The sequence below is a fragment of the Hyalella azteca genome, unplaced genomic scaffold, assembly GCF_000764305.2.
Source record: "Hyalella azteca isolate HAZT.00-mixed unplaced genomic scaffold, Hazt_2.0.2 contig17921, whole genome shotgun sequence".
Lineage (NCBI taxonomy): Eukaryota > Metazoa > Arthropoda > Malacostraca > Amphipoda > Hyalellidae > Hyalella > Hyalella azteca.
Window position 1 is genome coordinate 41,385 of NW_025947685.1, and position 17,410 is coordinate 58,794.

General features: G+C 39.2%; 1 protein-coding gene across 1 annotated transcript in view; it reads right to left on the reverse strand.

Moving 5' to 3' along the window:
- Window positions 1-17,410, reverse strand: part of LOC108679838 (dynein heavy chain, cytoplasmic) — a 48,922-nt gene that overhangs the window by 30,711 nt on the left and 801 nt on the right. The window contains exons 2-18 of the mRNA XM_047885436.1: window positions 12,046-12,267; window positions 11,784-11,868; window positions 10,982-11,155; window positions 10,543-10,672; window positions 9,888-10,016; window positions 9,342-9,528; window positions 8,823-9,043; window positions 8,495-8,616; window positions 8,074-8,243; window positions 7,337-7,434; window positions 7,009-7,125; window positions 6,367-6,555; window positions 5,484-5,603; window positions 5,004-5,126; window positions 4,471-4,602; window positions 3,774-3,908; window positions 1,974-2,030 (exon numbers count right to left, since the gene is read on the reverse strand). Coding sequence (XP_047741392.1) covers window positions 1,974-2,030; window positions 3,774-3,908; window positions 4,471-4,602; window positions 5,004-5,126; window positions 5,484-5,603; window positions 6,367-6,555; window positions 7,009-7,125; window positions 7,337-7,434; window positions 8,074-8,243; window positions 8,495-8,616; window positions 8,823-9,043; window positions 9,342-9,528; window positions 9,888-10,016; window positions 10,543-10,672; window positions 10,982-11,155; window positions 11,784-11,868; window positions 12,046-12,267 — 2,411 coding nt within the window. The remainder of the gene's footprint in view (window positions 1-1,973; window positions 2,031-3,773; window positions 3,909-4,470; window positions 4,603-5,003; window positions 5,127-5,483; window positions 5,604-6,366; window positions 6,556-7,008; window positions 7,126-7,336; window positions 7,435-8,073; window positions 8,244-8,494; window positions 8,617-8,822; window positions 9,044-9,341; window positions 9,529-9,887; window positions 10,017-10,542; window positions 10,673-10,981; window positions 11,156-11,783; window positions 11,869-12,045; window positions 12,268-17,410) is intronic.

Genomic DNA, 17,410 nt, shown 5'->3' on the forward strand with positions numbered 1-17,410 from the left:
ACACGATGGCGACCATTACATGTGAAACTGTTTTGAATACAAATACTCGATCCACAAATTTTGTCCAAAATTCCGAGTGCTCATTCACTGAAAAAAATGTAGTTCGACTAAGTTCAGTCATGAATATTTATAGAGAAGAAAGTGGTATCACAATTATCAGAGAATCAATTTTAATAAAAGTAGCTGAATCAATTGCAATGGAAGTAGATGAATTAAATGAAGAAACAGATATGGACGAGTTAGCGCAAAAGTTTGCCTTACTAAGAATAAATAATTAAGACAGTTAGTTGTGATAAATTATTTTTTTAGCAAATGGTCTGGGTTGTCGACTCATGTAGTTTCAAATTGAATCTAGTTTAAAATATTCAAATATTAGGACGACGTCGAGATAATGCGCACACCAAGAAGTTAAATTCAAGATACAAAAAGCACCAATGTTTAAAACACTGTTGGCAACCACGATACAAGTGGATGGAAGAATAAAAACAAGTTTTGAAGTTGGTAAAAAAAATTGAAAAATTCGACATTGGAAAATTAAATTCAAAACTGAAATGTATTACGAAAAATCGACTGGACACGGTACCTCTAATTCTAAAAAATTTCGTTGACAAATAAACAGAAAAAGTCAGTCTTGTTGTGGCAGCCATAAATTAAGACATTGCCACACACACTCAATACACTAAGAAGTGGAGCTTTAGCAGGTCAAAGGCCTTTACGATAGTTTCAAAAATTGAGGAAAGGTAGATAAGCGACAACTAAATGTTAGGCTGTTATATGGTGTCAATGATATTAAGCGATAACAGGCTTTCGAGCAAATTCATGAAAGAGAGCAACTTGGTAATTATTTAAATAATGCGCATATTTCGATATTTACGACGTATTAGATTTGGTTATCATTCACAAGAAGATGACTTGAAGGAAAGCCTTCCTCCATAGTGAAGGAAAACGGTATCTGTATTACCACGACATCAACGTTGACGCCGATGAAAAGTTAAACAATTTAGATAATAGAAAGTTATTCGTTGTCAAGAATAACACACATGCTTGAGGAATGTTTGGCGTGGCCATCATGCGAGTTTGGCTGAAGCAACACCCAGACAACCAAACACGTCTCTATACCAGCAGTTAGGGATAGTGAGGAGACGAAACAGGCGGATTGCAACTGCGGCTCTCTCTGCACTTGACTACAGACCGAGGCCTATAATTAAAAAAAAATAAAAGATCGTAAGAATAATCATTGACGGCTTTTCAAGCAAAATCCACCAATCACAGACGAGAAAATAGAGCGTAAGTACTTACGTACTTTAAGCGAATTTTGAAAGTATGGCCCCGAGAATATATCTTCTTCAAAGCTTCGTGCAAAGAGAGCAATACTGCTTTGAATAATAATCATCACTTGGATAAAACTTTGACCAAGAAAATACTGTTGATATAAAAGCACATGGCATGTTGAAAGCAACATTTAATGGGGCGTAGCACTGGCATGAAAAGTGCCAGCGCACTGCGAGAGGGAGCCGCAGTAGCGAGACACCGACCACCTCCAGTGCTGGAGACCGTCACGTCACCAGGCTTCGTTAGGCTTCATACAAAGAAGTTAATAATGTAAACCCAGAGAATTTGATATTATTGTCAAGAAAAACTAGCAATGCGCTGGTAACTTGAATTAAATGCAGCATTTAATCTTATGATTAAATGCTACGATGAAGTGCTTTGGCGTCGAACGCTGAATGATTCCAGCGACAACTTACAGAGAGCTATTCTCCTTATGCGTTTCTATGCGGGTTTTGGCGTTAACAACTTTGCCAATTAACTTCTGTTCATCAAATTGTGAAATGAAATCTGACTAAAGTTTTTTTTTAGGCAAGCCAACGAAGCCAGGCCGAGATAACGTCTCCGCACGTGAGGTATAAAAGGGACACCGTGAAGACAAGAGAGGTCAGTGCAGAGGCGGGAGGGTTGGAGTAAGGACGTACCCCCACTGCAGTGCTCTTATGAGCGGGACTAAGGAGACTTCCACCGCGGACCATGAGCTGCCCCCCATAACAGCGGCACGGGATAAAAAACACCAAATTTTCAACATTATAGATGAGTAACCTGACGCACCAACAAAATATCTTCCTTCGCAACCAAGCGAATCTTCTGTTAATTAAAAGCATCTTTACAAAATTCATAATTGCGTCTTAGTTTTCTCGTAACGCAAACAATGCCTTGATGAGAGAGCTATTCGACACTTGCAAAATGAATAATTCCTGAAAGGACCAGAATATCCAGTGATACTTATTGAGGTTCATTCAAGCACACGCAATCATTTATAACACACATGGTATCACGATGATTTTGTAAATGTGCAGATTTTTTACCGCCTGTTGCGTTTACTTTGTTAACAAACCTAATTAAAGTTGCACACAGTTAAATAAAAGCTGGAAAACTTTCACACACAGATCAAGTTATTTTAGCTCACGGCGGCTGAACAAGTTATTTCTGGTTGATCAGACAGCCGAAACCAAACGGAAGCTGAGAGCTAAGAAAACATTTAGCCTGTTCATGGCTCGAAAATATCGAGATCTAATAAAATATAACGCCTGCTTAACGACGATCGGGAATGTTCGCAAAAAAGAAAATGCTAATCTTGTTCGAAGATCGCGAACTAAGAGAACATCAGGCTTGTCCGACCGTCTAACTAAGAGAATGTCAGGCTTGTCCGATATTCAAAGACCGTGAACTAAGAGAATAGCAGGCTTGTCCGACAGTCGAACTAAGAAAATGTAGGATTGTCTTATGTTCAAAGATCGTGAACTATGAGAGCCAAAATCAGACAAAGTCTTCTTTGATCGTTGAACTAAGAGAATATCACCGTAGGTAAATATTTCCTGGCAGGAACAGATCGCAAGGCAGTCGTGTTACGATGAAGTGGTGTGTGTGCTGCACGACGCTATAAGAACGGTGCACGAACTACATGCAGTATCTACTCTACGATGCAAGAAGTAACTATACAAAAATCCTATCAGAGATGATCAGATGTAAAGAAGAGCAACACTTGTGGACATGGACAGTATACAAGTTCACATTTGTCTATCACAAAAAGAATTATTATTAAGCATTCTATGTCAACGTAATTTACATCGTATTCAAATTATTTCTCTATTTCCATTCTCCAGAGTCCAGAGCAAGTCGAGTTCAGAGCAAGACATTTCCTTTTGAAATGAATTCAACTACTGGAGAATATGAAAACGTTCCGTTACTCCACAAATGTAAACAACTAAGGTCAATAGTTGAAACGGCTAGTAGATTACTTCTAAAATATTCAGGTAATCAAACAAAAGAATTGCTGCAGCAGATGCAGATTGCGTCCTTCAGCCCTGCAACTCCAGCAGGAAGGGAATGGGCGGAAAACTGTCAACCTGAGAATCTGGAGCCACTACAGTTTTACACAGTTCTTGCGTTACACTGAAGCTTCTACGCAAGACAAATGCACGATTATGCTAGCAGAAATATTTAAGAAAATTTTCTCCACTGATTACATTAAGAATATCCCATCTACTTCCATAGTCCGAAATACTAAAAAATCCATTCTGACGTAATGCAAAAATTTTTTACTGCTCCCAATAAACGGAAAATTGGCATAGAAGAGCAGAGAAAACTAACCCTCACAGACACACAAGAAATTTAATGGTCATTAACGCTCACAATATCAACTGGAGCCAGGAGAAAACGATAGGGTTAAGACATACAAATTCAACTATTACTCTACAAAGATGAGAAGTAAGACGCACCTTCTCGAGCGTGCGCTCGTAGGTCCTGACGCTCTCGATGAGCGAGATGGCGAAGGGGTAGAGTTGGTTGGCCTGGTGGGCCTTGTTCACGATGGCCAGTGGCACGCGGAAACCCAAGTTCTTCAGGTTGCGCACCTGCGCATACAAATACCATTAAAAATACCATTACGCATATATACCATACTATACCATCTGGACATACCATACATTATAGGAGTAGCATACAATTGTTAATAATATAATCTAGATACACTATATAGCATACTATACCATCTAGACATACCATACATTATAGGAGTGATGTCCGGTACTAACCAACATTTTCAGCAGTTACATTGATACCATAGTGTATGCCACCTACAGAGACATCACGCTTGCGGTTCTCTGCAGTGCTTTCAGCACCGATACTTAGTCACTGCCCAGCCTGTCAAGCAACATGTTGCAGGCTCGAGCTAAAGCCTAGCTTGAAGTCACCTCGCTTTGGCACGAGATCCGTAATATAAATATTCACCCAAGTGTCTTTCAGTCCACCTTGACAGTCTAAAACCACTTCAACGAACTATGTCCCGAGAAACTAATACTCTTAGTTTACATTCGCAATAGGCGAGCTGACTGTGAATTTGCCGCCTTACTCGACTTACCGCCTTACTCGACTAAGAGTGACATCTGCTAACCTAATCAACAGGATCTTACGCACCTCTTTTGAAAGTGTGATGATCTCGGGCAAGAAGTTCACTTTAAGTTTGTATTCGTTTCCCTTGCCGGCGCGGGACCGCAGAGTTTCGAAGGTGAAGATGCGGCCAGAAACGCCCAGATTACGCTGCTGAACCTGAATAACCGCAATAAAATGGAGTTCAGTAAACTGTAATACGTTTCAAAATTTTGAATAGGAAGTGTGGAATATGTTTGACAATAGCAGCGACAAAATAGATCGCAATAAACAAATGTGCTTGAAAATTTTAATGAGGAGTGTGGGATATGTCAGACGAGAGCGGCGACAATAAACATTTCAATAAACGCACGACTGTGGGAATTGTTTGTCGTCAGTCATAAGTAGGAATGATTTAAAAAAAACTAGCAAAAAACTCTTTGAATATTGAGCAATAAAGAAATATTGGAGCCACAGGTCAGTCAATGAAAAGCCAACCGTTAGTTACATGCGGCAAGGAAGGATAAAATAAAGAGTATAACACAGCAGCCAACTTGAAACTCCAAGCTTCTAATTCGTACCTTCCTGGCCCAGTCATCGAAGATCTCCTGCGTGTTGAGCTTAAGTCTGAACGAGTCTCCGTCACTCTTGAGCTTAGCGCCCTCCACGTGAGACTCCCAGCCTTTGCCCAAGACGTCCTCCACCTGTACACACGTTCACACATCGAGTCAAAGCTTGTCAGGGCACATTCCTTCCATAGTAACCATTATAAATGACGTTAGACTTTATAAATAACTGACAGGTTAGCCTAGTGTTGCTCGGGCAAGATAATCCTAGCAATTTTAGAATTACTTAGCTCAGAATCACGTCATTTCTGTTGGCCCTAACACCTGTAATAACAATCAAGCTTACGAGCATGTTAATTAAAAAAAAAAAGACCCGTTCAAGCACACATTGTGTGGAATATAGAATTTACTAAGTGTTTCAAAGAATGGAAAAACTGTTTAAGTTTTTCAATCAATTTCTGAAATAAAGAAGCCATTGCTTGTGTTTGTACTGACGCGGCGCATGTAGGCGGTGAGCTGCCGGTCGATCTGCTTGGCCCAGACGATGCTTCCCGCGACGGGTGGAATGTCACGCACTTGTGACATGCAGCACGCTTTGCTCTGCAGGTACTGCACCTGGAATGTTTAGTCCAGACGTTAATTACATGGCACAAGCAACAGGCTTTGGAATGTACTACATCTGTAATGGTTACCCCCAGACTAATTACATGGCACAAGCAACAGGCTTTGGAAAGTACTACATCTGTAATGGTTACCCCCAGACTAATTACATGGGACAAGCAGCACGCTTGGCAGGTACTGCACCTGGAATGTTTACCTCAGACTTCAATTACCTAGGGGGAAAGCAACAGGCTTAGCATGTACTACATCTGCCAAGTGGAGAACCGCGATACAGCAATGTTCAAGATCGACATTTTAGGAACTATTTACTTCAGACTGATTTCAACAGTATACACGAGTCTAATAATGCAGGTTCGCCCTGCAAATATTAAAACATTCACACCTCATAATCATATAACACTATAAAAATCTAGTATCATCAAGCCTAGGTCTAAAAATGAACGATCGCTTTCCAAATTTTACAATCTGTATAGATACTAATCATAACACAATAATAAGAAAATCTTAACATTCATATACAAGTCCAATAATGCATGTTCAACTCGTAAAATTGACAACACTTATACCGATCAATGAGTAGAATGTTTCACGAACTTTGAACTTCTCATGTAGCAGCTCAATATCTTCTAAATTTGACAACCCGTCCACTGACCATGAATAGAATTTTGTACAAACCTTGAACTTCTCGTGTAGCTGCCATATATCGTCTAAATTTGACAACACTTATAGCGATCAAATAGTGTAATGTTGTACAAACCTTGAACTTCTCATGTAGCTGCTCAATATCGTCCTTGACACGCTGTATGAGCTGTGTCTGGTACTCCCGTATAGCGCCTCGGATGTGGGGCCGTACGAACAGCGCATTGAAGCGCGAGAAGATGCGGAACATTTCGTTGGCGTTTTTGGCCGTGCCAAGCTGGTCCCGCAGCCGCGCCGTGATGCGAGTCTGCAACACAAAATTCGTCAGTACATGTCCTACTGAATACAAGTTCTTAATTCAATAGATCCAAGCGGCGTAGTTACTTTTGATCGTTCAAAGGCACGAAAGTATTCATTGTGACTCCATGCTTCAGGTATACTTTGAAATATATCAACTTTAGAATTATCGATCTGTCTTTGACGAGTTAGGTTGCCAGAAATCATCAATCACAAGGCATCTGATCCGCTTAGCAAAGTTTGTCAACATAAATATGATCCACTAAATATGAATAACTACGTACCACGATGGGTTAAACATCAAAGCATTATCAACTTTCTCTGGCAGCTGTACTTCGTTACGGAGGAAAGTCCGTCATTGGATTGCTAGTGCAACGAAACTGTTCATTGTTGCTGGTTTGTCTGCTTCAATGTATCAATCATTAGCCAATTATTCGTCAGTGTTGTGAATTATCGGGCTGACCTCAACTCTGTCGATGCGCTCATCGTAGCGCTTGAGAGCAGCCTCCCACATCTCGGTGCCCTCGCGGCTAATGTCCAGGCCGTCCACTTCCTTCACGTTCTCGTAGGCCAGGTTCACCTGTGAGCAAGCGGTGGGGAAACTAAAGTGAATATACTGTCGGATAAAGCCATTTTCGTAGCGAAGTAGTCAGAGTAGACTAGCGAAGTAGTCAGAGTAGACTAGCGAAGTAGTCAGAGTAGACTAGCGAAGTAGTCAGAGTAGACTACCGAAGTTGGATAAAGATCGAACAATAAAAGCCCTGAAGCTAATATAGAGCGTGATAAAGCACCTCCTCGATGGCGCTGAGGTCGCCAGGCTGGAGGTCGCTCTTCAGGTCCTGGTCGCTCTCTGTGGACTTGGGTGGCGCGCCCTCCACGTCACTCTTGCCTGTAGCGAGAACACAGGGGTGAGGTGAAGCAACTTCAAGAAAACAGGCCTGAATATGCAAACAACTCGATTGAAAATGACAGTCTATTTTAATCGGTCCAAAATTACCCTAGATGCCATACTTTTACATAATAATCAGCTTTGAGACACGTTTGTACAGCGAACTAATCATTTGGACACACGGATGTTCATGTGAAACCTCTCTTTGTGCAAGAATTTTTCATTGTTCTTACATTCCGAGAAGCATTACCACTGACGTACACCTGCTGCATGGACATCCCGAGCAAGTTTTGAATGTATGGGTAGGACATAACTTTTTTAAAGATACAAAAATGAAACCTAATTCTTCCATCCCCACTAACTGACTTCCACTCTTTGCCAAGGACATAACGAGCAGTAAGTAGTTCATGATTGTCGATATTATTCATAAAGAAACTTTGAAGAACCTAAAGAATGACGGAAAAGAGTTAAGGAACAGGGGCCATACTTTCAAAACTCGCTAAGTGAACGCAAGTACTTACGCTATATTTGCTTGTCTATGATTGGTGGATTTGGCTTGAAAGGCCGTCAATGATTGGCTGATGAACTTACAATCTCACAACTTTTTTTTGAAAGTATAGGCCCTGAAGAATAACGCACTTTGCGAACTAGACGAGGGCCGCAACACTCTGACGATGACAGTGCGCAGCTGCTCGTGCTGTCGCCTGAACTTCCTCATCTGACCCATGCGAAGCTGCAACTTCTTGTGCGCGGGAGACACGCGCAGCACCATCTTTAGCTGCTCATCGCGCTTCTTCTTTAAGATGTCCCTGCACGTAATTAATAACCGGTTTTTAATTAGTCCAATCAAGTCATGTTATGTTACCATTCAGCTGAAAATTTCCTATTTTTCGGAGGGATCTTCACATTCAATTGATAGAAAGGACGTATGCAAGTTCGTAGACGGATTTTTGGTCGAAATAAATTAAACTGGAACTGGTTAAATGTTCAGCACATCGAGTGGATAGAACAGTAGCATATTGTTGGTGCGCAGTAAACATGGGATAAGAGCTTAGCTCACCTCAGCATTCCTTGGAACTTCTCATACTCATCATCCCAGGCAAGGAAAACGTCGAAGCACTGAGACATGACCTTCTCAAACTCCTCTGGCGAGATGTGCATCAGACGTCGCGTGCCTAGTACCTATGATCAACCAATGTCTTAAACAACTGCCTTCAATGTCGAATGGCTCGTCAATAATTAAACAAGTCGATGCCAATTCTCGAGTCTGAACAAATTTCTCCAATAGCTGCATAAATAGCATTCGTAAATAAAAATAACTCTAAAACAGGCTAATGCTAATTTTAGCGTCTTTGACACAAAAAATCATTTGGACCACAAAAGCTTACCTTGAGTATCTGGGCGCTGAGGTCCCTGGATATTGCCTCGACCAGCTTCAAGGCGCGCTGCAAGGGGTACTTAGTATTGCGTATTTTACGCAAGTGTGTGAAGATCGCCCCTACAGCGAGCCTGATCTTGTCCAGCTCCGTGGCAGACAGCAGCTCTTCCAGGGGGAAGTCTTTCATGAGCGGCGCGTAGTCGAACACCGTCGCCAGTGCCGGCTTCAAGCCTGAGCGATGCAAATGTCATCAGTGATATATTGCGGTAAATGCTTTCAATACTTATCACCAATACGTAAAACAGATCTCATATTTGAATTCATCAAGAATGTAAAACTACCATGAACCGTTATAAATAGGAAGCGCTTGCCGTGCTTCAGAACGTAACACTAAATAAACCTAAAATTACAAGGGAGGATATTCTCACCAGGGTCGAGGTCAAAGGAGACAGTGGCGTGGAAGCGCTTGCCGTGCTTCAGAACGTAGCACTCTAAATAAACCTAAAATTGGAAGGGAGGATATTCTCACCAGTGTCGAGGTCAAAGGAGACGGTGGCATGGAAGCGCTTGCCGTGCTTCAGAACGTCCAGGGTAAGCGTCACCTCGAGGCTCTCTCTCTTGTCTTGTATTTTAAACAGCGCGCGCTCCAGGTTAACCCAGAAGCTCACCTCCTGTAGGGCTGTGCCACTTGACGGATCGCGGTCCAATTTGGTAACCTGAATGTAATTCATTTTTAAAACCCAGGTTCAATTCTTCAAAGTGACAATTGTTCCACGCAATTAGTCTTCAATGCACAGTTACAAACAAGGGAATGAGAGTAGGGTCTATTTAAATATTTGCGAAACGGCAATAAATACGGAATTTTCACTTCAATTAAACACTTGTTTGATTAGCACAAAACTGAAAAGTTTTACAACTTAAGAATCGTGCAGAAATTAGGTACATTTTACCAATGCAGTTAGAAAAGAGCAAAAACAGCAAATAAAGCTTGAGTCGGTCTATTTCTTGATCCCCAATGTTAGACTATATTTATATAAATGCTAATATAATTTTCAACGTTTCAGAGGACACAAACCTTTTGAATTTCACGCGTCCATCGAGCAACGCCAGCTTGAAGTTGATTCAGGAATGTCGAGTCCTCAACTTTGTCGCCAAAATCGGCAACTTTGGGACGAGTGCCTTCATCCGCGCACTTCTTAATTACCTAAAAAATGCCATGGGCGAAATTGTTACGAGTCAAGGCTGCAAATATTTTGCTAGTGATCCTATTTTACAAGCAAGCAATGACTTGCTTACTTGTATCTTATCTATCATTAACTTTTTTGGCATTTTATCTTCAGCCGGGCCATCAATACTTTCTCAAATCATATTGACTTACACGTAACATAAATTAGTAATGTTTTCCTGACCAGCATTTGAAAAAGTGTAGCTCAACACCCTGAGCTTTTGAAACACATTGGCAGAGAATGAAGAAGATAACGAGTTTGCAGCCATGGTAATCATACCTTGAAACAATGCTGAACTCAAAAAATTTCAATCATCTAAAATTCAAGAGCTGGATTAATTCTTATATGACAAACTCAAAGAACCTTGTTACTGGATACTCAAAGGTTAGAACGCACTTTCTAAATGACAAAAACTTCAAGCCAGAAAAATAACCTCTAATCATGATTAAAACGTCTTTATGATTAACTAATCATGGTAAAAGATTTGAGAACAAAATAGCTTACTTGTGCTACAACTGGATGAATGATCAATGATATGTCAGGAATGTCAATGTTTTGTTGGAGATGCAGCAAACCCATCTCCAGCTCAGCCATCTTCTTCTCTACAGCAGGAGCCATCTTGTCACCATCGCGGCTGCCGGACGTAGATTAGAGATAATAAGTTCAATTAAGATCATTAGAGCAAGTACCAAGTGAAGTCCTTCCAAAATATAACACATTTCAATAATAGTGTCGCAGATAACAAAGACTTGCGATGAAAAACTTTTCAGGACAATGAAATAAACAGTTTCTTCTTTTTTTTCAATTTGAGTACAAGTCATCCGAGATCATTTTGTTTAAGGAAAATATCACCCACAACAAATGCAAAATAAATATTTAAAAAATTGCTTAGAGAGATATATATAGATATATATAATTAAATTAAAAAATATTCGGTGCTTACCTGTCCAGCTTGCCAGATTCTTTGACAAAGCTCTTGAAGTAAGGAGAGACGGCATCAGCGATGTAAGCATGTAGGGTCTCGTAGGGGTTGCCATCACTGAGGTTAATGCAGCGCACCTGGGACGCCACTAACTTGTCAGCCTCAATCACTTGTCCGCGTTTCATCACCAGCACACTGAGGAGAAAATTTAGTATAATGAACGATAACGAGACCTAAGATGACAACTGCAGAAACAGAACACGCACATCACATTATGAGGAAAACATTAATGCTGTTTATGATCATTGAAAAAGAATGGCGAATAATCATCGAATTGGCAGAACGTGGGTTGCGTACACACAATTCTGGTGAATAGATGGCAATTGGGCAAGCTCTCTGCTTTATGGGACGTTGCGCCGGAAAGAATCGAGGGCCGATTTTTCCACGAAAATTTTGAATAAGTGGGATAAGAACCGCGAACCGAAGATGAAACACAGAGGTGAATCAACCTAGATGGAACAGCTACACGAAAATAAATCTTATGACTTAGATGGTTTTTCAAACTTGTTTTTCCACCACTTTTGAAGCGACCTCTTATTTCTTACATGAAGGAAACAGCATAAAAGCAATGTATTTTGATTCATAAGTAAATTGTGGGAGCAATGATTGCTTCATAAGGTGAGTAAGAACAATACTGTCAATACATCACAAAAATTGAAGAGATGAAATTTTACAGGATACAAAATTAGTTATACGGTAATTGATAAATATCTGAGCGTCACAATAAGGACTTTAAACCATTTATTTTTATAAGTCAACTAACCTGGACATTTTAACCGAGGTGAAAACAGCGCCATTTGATATTGTGTAAGATGCGTCCCTTTCTTCCTCTCCCTCCTCAACTTCATCTGGAATAGTGACATGTTGAAATCAGTAAAAAAGATAAGATGATTCTTCTTATGGGATTTCATGCTTCTGATCAAAATATGAATAAGATAATTTATTCAGTTACAACCAAATAATAAAACTGAACAATTCTACAAAATCACCACCCTCATTAATGGAAATTGTGATGAATGATATACCTTTGGTTCCGCATCTTTGTACAATCAGAGTCTTCACTAGAGGGTCCGAAATAAATTTTCTGATGGCTTCAATGTGTTGTGGAGCCTCTAGTGCGGCCTTGAGAGCAGGAGAAGGAGTGTCACTGTCTTCAAGTATCCCCATGACAACTCGTTGTAGGGACTTGGACACCACAGAAGTGTCTGCCATTGCTGCTGCCTCCAAACTCCCACCTCCACCTGAGTCTGAAGTAATAAGAATGTTGTAGTACATCACAACAGGGGCCATACTTTCAAAGCTTGCTAAGTGAACATAAGTACTTCCTCTCTATGTTATTCTCTGTGATTGGTGGATTTTTCTTGAAAGGCAGTCAATGATTGGCTGATGAACTTACGATCTCGTAACTTTTTTGGCCCCAGGATCGTAAGCAAAAATTAAATTGCCTGAAAATACTTCATCACGCACCATTTTATTTTCTCCAAATACTGCAAAATTTGGCAGCATAAATTATTGTTCATTGTAACATGTTTCTTAGAATTGCTTACAAGGCGTTTACAAAGACAAAATTAAAAATTTTGTGAGAATTTAAATGCAATGTCAAGTTAATCCTTTTGCGGGCAAGTTACCACACATGGTCACTTCAACCATTATTGAAATTTGTAACTAATGGAGCCCATAACCACAATTTCTACAATGTAGAACTTAAACGCTACAGAATACATGGCTAATTCATGCAAGATTAACCACCCATGCAGTTGTTACATTTTACCAAAACATGGCAGCAGCAAATTCGTGTCTTTAGCATGAATTAGGAATCAGAGAGAACCATAATCATTTTGACTCAATTGGAAATCTTGCACATCTAGAATATGTTGAAAATTTTGATCAAAGAAAATGCTGAATATTGAAATTCAGTATGCATTATGATACTGTCAAAATTCTTATTGCAGCTAGGAGAGAAGATATTAGGCCTTCAGATAGTTACAACAGGGCCTGCAATTGTATAAGCATTACCACACGGAACAACAAATAGTAAAACAAGTTGGCTAAGAACATTAACTGGCAGCGGTGGAGGCAGATTTGTGGGCTATGCAGACAAGGAAAAAATGCTACTATGCTGACACGTCGTGCTACTATCCTACACATTAGTTTCCGCCAGTACACAATGGTTTGAGAGAAGCTTGTTACCAACAGCTCCACATAGCAATGATTCCCTACTTTGAGCCAAACGTGAAACTAGTCAACAAGACAAATTTCATTATTAATTTATACCAACAACCTGTGAAAATATTTTGGTGTGCAATTTTCATAAAAAAAATGTACATTAAAAATTAACAATTACTGCTAAGGGGGAAAAATCTATATGCTTGCTTAGCAATGTCCAAGTTTTTCTGTAGTTTTTCAAAGCCACAAAATTTCTGCACAAATTCATGAAAATGACGAGGTCCTAACTAAGCAGGCTGCTAATAATGCTGAAAAATATTTATAAGAGGGTTAAGGAGCTACAAGAGGCTAATATTAGCATAGGCAAAACTCATGTTTCAACAATAGGTTGATAATGCAGAGAAAACGGAACAAGACAATTTTCAGCTCAAAGTGCTTTCTTTCAAAGAAATACAAGATCCTAGAACAACACTACCGTACATTCCATGAAAACCAGAACATGGTTATTTTTGAAGAGAATGAAGATCTGGAGGCAAGTTTGCACAATTGACCCAATCAATGCATTGCCAGCAAGCAGGATGGAAGAACATACCTACTCAGGAAATGTCAGCAGGATTTTCTGACATGATAGTTGGTGGTGTGCCTACTGACTACACCCTTAAGCTAATTAGCTGTAGGGCCACCAGAAAGAGAATATGGAACCGACTAGCAGAACAAATGTAACCCCAAAAGCAATTGAGTTTTTTTTTTTTTTGCCAACATGCAGGCAGCAACATTTGCTATGGATCATCAAGGCATCCATAGCAACTGTGCATCTTACAAGTTGAAGCAACATTGATTTCAGTTAACATTAACTCCAGTGAACAATATAACCAGCATTTACAACTGTCTGTATTGTGTCCGCACCTTTGAAGGCACAGGGATTATGATTGTTGGAAACTTGTCCAGCACAATGTCAGATTGAGGTGCTGTCAACCAAAAGACCATTTCTACAATTGAAAATGTGTGTAGGAGATTTGAATCAACTCTACTGTCACTTGCATCCTTTGCACCGAGTTGCCAGCACATGTAAGTTGGCACTTTGAAATGCAGAGGTGAAACCTGCAAGATGAGCAAGCTGTTTGGAAATTACTTTATGGCAGCAGGAATAATTCTAGCTTCTGACAAGCTGCTCTACAAAAATTTCAAGTTACCTATTCTTGAAAGAATAATCTACTGATTTGCATCATCCCAAGATAATCTCGCAACAATCTGCATCTTGTTTTCCACACGTGCAAATTGCTCATAATATACTAAATTCTCAATTAAATGCTCTCTTCATCTCGAGAGAACTTGTACTCAAGATAATTAACTTTTACACATCTCTAAATTCCATCATAATCCTGCACCAAGCATCACCTCTCCTAAGAAATCATTGACAACCTTCCTATAGCAAGAGGTTAAAACTTCACAAGCCACAGGCCTCAGGCCTAACAGTCCTGGTAGACCTGAGGCTTCAAGTCAACCCTGTAAGAACACTAAGAAAAGAAGAAACAGTTTTTCAAGTACTGAGGCCCACTTTTGCAACATTATTAAGGTCCATGGTACTTTTGACGCATGGCATACTGTATAAATGGGGTAATAAGGGAGGGTGGGGTAAATCAGGGAAAGTCCTCAGCCACAATGTAAAAATGTTAACTCGGCTAAAAATAGTGGCTTAACCTTCAACATTTTCCCTATCTATGTGGCATGAAGTCAGAAAATCATGCATTTACTAGCTCTAAAGAATCCCTAAAAAAATGATGTGACATCTTGAAAAACTATTTTAGCCAAGGTCTGTAGTAATAAAAAATATTTGCCTAATTAAAAATTTTCGATTGAAAAAAGTTGCAGACATGCGTTGGCTGTAAAACTTCAGACAGAATTTTTGTACCTCGATCCAAAACATAATAGCAGCCATACCCACATGACAGGGTAATAAAGAACACTCCCAGGGTAATACAGGACACTCCTAATAATGCATTTGCAGTAGAACCTTGGTTAGCGAAGGCTCCAGTCAACAAAAAAAATAATGAACAATGAAGAATTTTGATTACATTTATCTAAGTCAGCAAAAAAATTTACTGCAAAAGCAATTGTAATTTATTCCATAATGTTGTACTTCATACTAAATATGAAATCTCAAAAAATAATCAAATTGCTAATTACTGAATTGTAACTTTATATTCAATACAAGTTTGAGTGACTTGTCTTTGATCTAAAATTACATTATTCAAATTCTTAACATGGGTTGGTCAGACATCCTGTCACCTGTCAAACAAGCCACCCTTCACAGCTTCACCAAGAATTAAAAGTAGTAGTGCCAATCCTAGAATTGCACCATGCTTAAATTTAAGTCTCAACTCCAATTAAGTGGACCAATTTCAGATGAACAACTCATTTACAGTGCAAAAACTATGAAGAACATGAATATCTATATCAAATTCTACATTTTAATGATGTTCTACCATTAATACTTCTTAGTCACACTCACACCCATCTTTCATGATCTTCCACCAACTACTCACCAGCAGTCAAAGCTTTGATACAAATATTTTACCTAATTTAGTTCCACATTATAGTCAAGAGAGAAAAAGCTTTCAAATGATTTCACATTATAGTCAAGTGAGAAAAAGCTTTCAAATGACACTAAAATAATTGAAAATGTGTGTAGGAGATTTGAATCAACTCTACTGTCACTTGCATCCTTTGCACCGAGTTGCCAGCACATGTAAGTTGGCACTTTGAAATGCAGAGGTGAAACCTGCAAGATGAGCAAGCTGTTTGGAAATTACTTTATGGCAGCAGGAATAATTCTAGCTTCTGACAAGCTGCTCTACAAAAATTTCAAGTTACCTATTCTTGAAAGAATAATCTACTGATTTGCATCATCCCAAGATAATCTCGCAACAATCTGCATCTTGTTTTCCACACGTGCAAATTGCTCATAATATACTAAATTCTCAATTAAATGCTCTCTTCATCTCGAGAGAACTTGTACTCAAGATAATTAACTTTTACACATCTCTAAATTCCATCATAATCCTGCACCAAGCATCACCTCTCCTAAGAAATCATTGACAACCTTCCTATAGCAAGAGGTTAAAACTTCACAAGCCACAGGCCTCAGGCCTAACAGTCCTGGTAGACCTGAGGCTTCAAGTCAACCCTGTAAGAACACTAAGAAAAGAAGAAACAGTTTTTCAAGTACTGAGGCCCACTTTTGCAACATTATTAAGGTCCATGGTACTTTTGACGCATGGCATACCGTATAAATGAGGCAATAAGGGACAGTGGGGGTAAATGGGGGAAAGTCCTCAGCCACAATGTTAAAGTGTCAACACGGCTAAAAATAGTGGTTTAACCTTCAACATTTTTCCTATCTATGTGCCATGAAAGTAGAAAATCATGCCTTTACTAGCTCTAAAAAATCCCTGAAAAAAATGAAGTGACATTTTGAAAAAATATTTCTGCCATTAAAAAATATTTGCCATATTAAAAGTTTTCAATTAAAAAAGTTGCGGACATGTTGTCTATAAAACTGCAGACAAAATTTTTGTACCTTGATCCACTCCCAGGGTAATACAGGACACTCCTAATAATGCATTTGCAGTAAAACCTTTGTTAGCAAAGGCTCCAGTCAACAAAAAAAATTAACATTAAGAATTGGATTACATTAACCTTCATTACATTTACCTAAGTCAGCAAAAAATTTACGCAAAAGCAATTGGAATCTATTCTGTAATGTTGTACAGCATACTAAATATGAAATCTCAAAAAATAATCAAATGGCAAATTACTGAATTGTTACTTTAAATTTAATATAAGAAGTTTGAGTGACTTGTCTTTGATCTAAAATTAGATTATTCAAATTCTTATGTGGGTTGGTCAGACATCCTGCCACCTGTCGAACAAGCCACCCTTCACAGCTTCACCAAGAATTATAAGTAGTACTGCAAAATGAATTGCACCATGCTTAAATTTAAGTCTCAACTCCAATTAAGTAGGGTAAACGCGGTATATTCCGACACTTTAAGGACGCATCAAGAAATGAAAAACTATAAAAAGAAACGTATGCGTTACGCAAGTTCTGTTGCCTTCACATGACTCAAAACACTTCACTACGCGTCAGCAACGATGAAACGTCACAAAATGTTGCCATATTTATTAAAAAGCCTTTAGAATGGAAACCTACCAAATCCCTAT